The sequence below is a fragment of the Otolemur garnettii genome, unplaced genomic scaffold (assembly GCF_000181295.1).
Source record: "Otolemur garnettii isolate 467f Iridium unplaced genomic scaffold, OtoGar3 scaffold00025, whole genome shotgun sequence".
Lineage (NCBI taxonomy): Eukaryota > Metazoa > Chordata > Mammalia > Primates > Galagidae > Otolemur > Otolemur garnettii.
In genome coordinates this window covers 15,608,985-15,614,519 of record NW_003852420.1, presented here as the reverse complement: position 1 = coordinate 15,614,519, position 5,535 = coordinate 15,608,985, and the positions used below count along the sequence as shown (strand labels likewise).

At 47.0% G+C, this 5,535-nt stretch overlaps 1 protein-coding gene across 2 annotated transcripts in view; it reads right to left on the bottom strand.

The window, feature by feature from the left end:
- Positions 1-238: 238 nt before the first annotated feature.
- CBFA2T2 (CBFA2/RUNX1 translocation partner 2) overlaps positions 239-5,535 on the bottom strand; it is a 160,780-nt gene continuing 155,483 nt past the window's right edge. For both annotated transcript variants that reach the window (XM_023512207.1, XM_023512208.1), the window contains exon 11: positions 239-1,931. In XM_023512207.1, the coding sequence (XP_023367975.1) occupies positions 1,632-1,931 (300 nt within the window). In that variant the 3' untranslated portion in view covers positions 239-1,631. The remainder of the gene's footprint in view (positions 1,932-5,535) is intronic.

The following is a 5,535-nucleotide window of genomic DNA, read 5'->3' as shown; positions in this document are numbered from 1 at the left end:
ACGAGGCAGTTTCTAATTTTTTTTTGTAGAGACAGAGTCTCACTTTATCACCCTCAGTAGAGTGCTGTGGCATCATACAGCTCACAGCAACCTCCTACTCCTGGGCGTGGGTGATTCTCTTGCCTCAGCCTCCCGAGTAGCTGGGATTATAGGCGCCTGTCACAATGCCTGGCTATTTTTCTTGTTGCAGTTTGGCCAAGGCTGGGTTTGAACCCACCACCCTCGGTATGTGGCGCTGGTGCCCTACTCACTGAGCCACAGGCACTGCCCCAGTTTCTAACATTTTGAAAGGAGTATAGATGATGTCATGTTTGGTGAGCCAGGTAAGTAGCTGGAAACTCCCCAAAGATGGGAAGAAAAATAGATCAGGCTTTCCCAACATGGTTCCTACATTTGACAAAACCTTTCTGGATTGAAAAAGAGAAGCTATCAGATAACACACAGAAAGAAAATGGAGATTGCATGTCTAATAATAAATCAACAAAGTAGCTATAATGACATGGAATTATGAGGTTTGTAGAATTTTTTCACGTCCAGGAGAGCTGCTCAGGTGAGACCAGGACTTGACAGGTGGGGAGAATCCTATCCACACACCATAGCATATCCAGTGGGACAACTGCAGCTTCACAAGTGCCAAATAGAAGCCGTGGCAAAAGGTGCCCAGGGTGCTCCAGACGTGCAGTCTGAGAGATAAAAGGACACAGAGTAAGATGACTGTGCAACAGGCAGTGGCAGGAGGCTGTGAATTTCCAAGAGATGATCTACTTGATAACCTGGCAATTCTAGTTTGGCCAACGTGCTCAGAGAGAACAGACTATCCACAATGAATTCTCATTCTCCCTCAGACCAACCCATGCGTTGGAAACAGTTTTCTGCACAAGCAAAATCAAATGAGACAGAAAAAAATGGGTCCCACACTGAAGTAGCCAGCCATATTGGAAAATCTTGTCCCAAGTGATCTGTAACGCTTGGTGAAATTTTTCTTTATTTTTTCTTGTTATGAGGGCTTTTACTGAAATGGTGACTTCCTTCCTATTGATTATTTTAACAAGTCTGAATAGCAGGGTTGAGGATAGAGTCCTGAGGTCCACTTTTTGACTACCTAAGTCCCTGTAAGGCCAATCAGTGTCACCTGCAGAGTGTAGAAATGGGGCTTAAGAAGCTTTTTAGGGATAAAGAGGGGCTACCCCCCGTCCAAGGAGGACTCCTCTCTAGCCTGCTGCCAGCTTCCAGGCCTCTGCAACATGAAGACCAGAGATGGAGTGGGAGATAGCATGAGCTACCTCTAGCCTGGGTTGGCACACTCAACATTCTGCTGACTCAAGGAGGCAGGGAGGGAGCTGGTGGTCTACACGGAAAAGGGGCTGGCTAAGCCAGCTTCAGCTGGGAGAGGAACAAACCAGGAAAGATATGGAGACAGTTCAGGCCAGCTGTCTGTGTGCAGAGAGACTGGCACTCTTGTTCCAAAAGGACCTAGACAGCAAGTGTCCAGAGAGGCCATGGACTCTTTCTGCCTCCATTGCATTCCTTGTTGATGACCAACAGCTACTTGCACTAGTTCCTGCCTCCCCCACCCCTAATGCAAATGTTCTGTCATGCTGAGTGGTCACCAGGATAAGTGGAGCCTGGGCTCAGAGGCCATTGGTGTCAATGGCTGTCACAGAAGCAGGTGTTGAGGAACGCGAGGTGGTTGCAGAGGTCTTGTCCAGTGCTGGGCTGGGCACACTGCAGTCAGCAGACCTGGATGAGGAGCCCCTCCCTCCAGGAAGCAGTGGCCGGCTCTGGCTGTGGGGACTCTGGCCATGCAGGTTCTGGCCACACAGACGGTGGTGCCGCTCCCAGTCCTTGTGCTGGCAGAAAGAGCCACAGTATCGTGCAATATTGCAGCCACTGCATGTCTCACTAGCTTTGCGGCCACAATTCCAGCAGTTCTGCAAGACACAGGTATCAGTTAGTGATTGCTGGGCTCTCAAGGGGCAGGCTTGTCACTTGCTACCTGCATGGCAGAACAGGGGCTGTATGTGGAGAACCTGAGATTTGGAGCTACACAGACCTGTGGTAAGTCCTGCCTCTATGGTTACTTCTTTAACTGTGGGAAATACACAATCCCTCTCTGAGTTTCCTTGCTTTGTTAAACAGAAAAACTACCTATTCACAGCAGTGGATGAGAGGCTTGAAAAAACCTTGCACACACACACAAAAGAGTAAAAACTTTGCACAACACAAACAGGTCTGGTGGCCATCTCCTGGTGAAGCACAGCCTTATCTTTTTGACTCATTTTAATTTGGAGACCAAACCAAACTGTCAGTTTCCCCCAGCCCCCTTGCTATCTATCCTAAGAACATGTAAATATTTAAGACAAATAATTTTCTTTTGCTCCTCTCAACAGAGAAACAATTTTCATTTTTCACAGAAAATACATGATTTTTTTTAACTAAGATTTTAAAAGGAATTTAGGTAATAATTCATTCTTTCTTTTTTAGAATCTCACTTTGTCACCCTTGGTAGAGTGCCGTGGCGTCACACAGCTCACGGCAACCTTCAACTCCTGGGCTTAAGCGATTCTCTTGCCTCAGCCTCCCGAGTAGCTGGGACTACAGGCGCCTGCCACAACGCCTGGCTATTTTTTGGTTGCAGTTCAGCCGGGGCCAGGTTTGAACTCGCCACCCTCGGTATATGGGGCCAGTGCCCTACTCACTGAGCCACAGGCACTGCCCAGTAATTTATTCTTTTAATTAAGTTCCCCTGCCAGGAAACCAGGATGGGTGAACAGGAGTGGAGGCAGTTGTGTTACTTCCTCCTTTGCCTTCTGTGCCTGTTTTTCTTCCACTGTGCGTCTCGTCATAGATGGGGTGGGATCATGGGAATACTTCTGGCCTGTTCTCAGGAGCCACCTAGAAGGCAAGGCCTTTGACATCTAGGTCAGGGAATCTTTTTACTACTTCTTGCACTTCCCTAGAAAGGGGGCAGGTATAGACTAGGGCTTAGCAGAAACCACCAGGGAAAAGAGTGAACCTAGTGAGAATAACCTAATTCAATTACGGAAGATATGAGCCAAGTGAGGACGGTAAGAGGTAGAAGTAGCAGCCATGAAAGAAGCAGCAGAAACAGTCACTGACAGACAATTTTACATGTCCCACACTGGCTAAGAAGGAAGAGTGGCATCATACCACGTGAAGCTAGTACAGTTCCCAGCATTTGTGCCCTTCTGGTAGGCTCCATGTAGGTTCTACTCATGACACATGAGTGTTCAACGCCAGAGCTCTCCAGGACCTGGTCTTACTGCACTAGCCAGGTGAAGCTATCAGGATGGGCTGTAGCAGCCAGGCTGCTGTTCTGTCATTATCCCTGTCCACGGGTACTCTATAATGGCAGAAGCCAATCTTGAGAGAAAAAAAGGCCCTACCCCAATGGAATCAGAATGCTCCTAGATATTAAAGAACAGACAAGTGCTGAAAAGGACTGAGGAACTACCTACCCCACTTACTGCATTGTATAGGTGGGAAAACTGAGGGCCTATGGGGCCCTTACACAATTTAATAAGTGGCTATATAAAGCCTAGAAAACCCAGAATCTTCTACTCCATGATGCTCAACAGGTTTAATTCCGGCTCGGTGCCTGTGGCTCAAACGGCTAAGACGCCAGCCACATACATCTGAGCTGGCAGGTTCAACTCCAGCCTGGGCCCGTCAAATAACAATGACGGTTGCAACCAAAAAATAGCCAGGCATTGTAGCGGGCGCCTGTGGTCCCAGCTACTTGGGAGGTGGAGACAGGAGACTCGCTTGAGCCCAGGAGTTGGAAGTTGCTGTGAGCTGTGACGCCACAGCATTCTACCCAGGGCAACAGCTTGAGGCTCTGTCTCAAAAACAAAAACAAAACAGGTTTAATTCCGAAGAACATTAGAAAAGACCACAGATTCCCTTCTAATACAAAAAGTTTCTCAGTGGGCAGCACCTGTGGCTCAGTGGGTAGGGTGCCAGCCCCATACACTGAGGGTGGAGGGTTCAAACCCAGCCCCGGCCAAACTGCAACAAAAAAATAGCCAGGCTTTGTGGCAGGCGCCTGTAGTCCCAGCTACTCGGGAGGCTAAGGCAAGACAATTGCCTAAGCCCAGGAGTTGGAGGTTGCTGTGAGCAGTGTGACGCCATAGCACTCTACCAAGGGCAGGCAATAAGGTGAAACTCTGTCTCTACAAAAAAAAAAAAAAATTCAAAAAGTTTCTCAGGAAATACACTCTAAGGACTATCAAAATTTCCCAATAAAAACACTATGAACCAAAATAGGGAACGGAAGTAATTCTTAGGTTACATTTGTAAATTTCAATCAAACTGCATTCCAGACAATTTCATACTTTCGAGTCTGATAGGCTGACTCCAAACAATGCTTTGGTGAAGTGTTCTCGCTTGTGGGGAAGATCTGAGTAGTTGCCTGTATGAGGCTACAGTGGATACACAGGTCAATGCGCTGGCAGCCAGCAGAGTGGGAGAGCCTCTACTCGCTTGGTCAAAACAAGAACACCCATCTCAGGGTTCGGTGCCCGTAGTACAGTGGTTACGGCACCAGCCACATACACTGAGGCTGGCTGGGTCCAACCTGGTCCAGGTCAGCTAGACAACAATGACAACTGCAACAACCATAAAAAAAAAAAAATACCCAGGCGTTGTGGCGGGCGCCTGTAGTCCCAGCTACTTGGGAGTCTGAGGCAAGATAATCACTTGAGCCCAAGAGTTTGAGGTTGCTGTGAGCTGTGATGCCACAGCACTCTACCAAGGGTGACAAAATGAGACCCTGTCTCAAAAAAAAAAAAAAAATCTCAGGACTGTATTAGACTATTAGTCCACTGGTGCTTTCATATTTGCTGCCATAATTTTTTAAATAGCTTATTTCATGATTTATAAAATACAATAAAACAAAATAAATAGCCTTCTACATAACCAGAATCATAGAAATGCAAGAACAATGTGGTCAGTGCGGTGAAAGGACAGTTTTGTATTCTCTTCCACTTTGGTTTTCCTGACTTACTAGAAGTAGTTTTTTTTCCCCTCTAAGGCAAAAGCTTCCTTGTTTTAGTCACCCTTTGAATCAGCATTCCTCAAAGCCAGAGCCACAAATTTAGCCAAAGAGTAGTCTGTAGTTAATTGGGAAAGGTCATAATTCTTCTGAGTTACCGGCCAGGGAAGTCAGAATGTGATTCTAGAATTTCCTTTGTCAAGCAAGGACCATCAGTTTATGCTGGTATTACTCCAAGCAAGTCCCAGGACCTACCTGTATCAGAACTACCCAAAGCTTGTCAAAATCCCTAGGACCCATTCAAGACCTCCCTGGCTTTCCTGCAAACAAGAGAGAAATGACTCTCCATTTTACTAACAGCTGGTAGCCCCATTACGTTTGCCAGAAAATCCTAACAGAAAATCCTGCCAGACAGAAATAAGGAAACCTTTCACACTTCATGCCTCCGCTCTCAGGCACCATAGGGAAGATGCTCTGTCGGGCTTAAAAGGAAGTGGTTCTGGCTCGGCGCCTATAGCTCA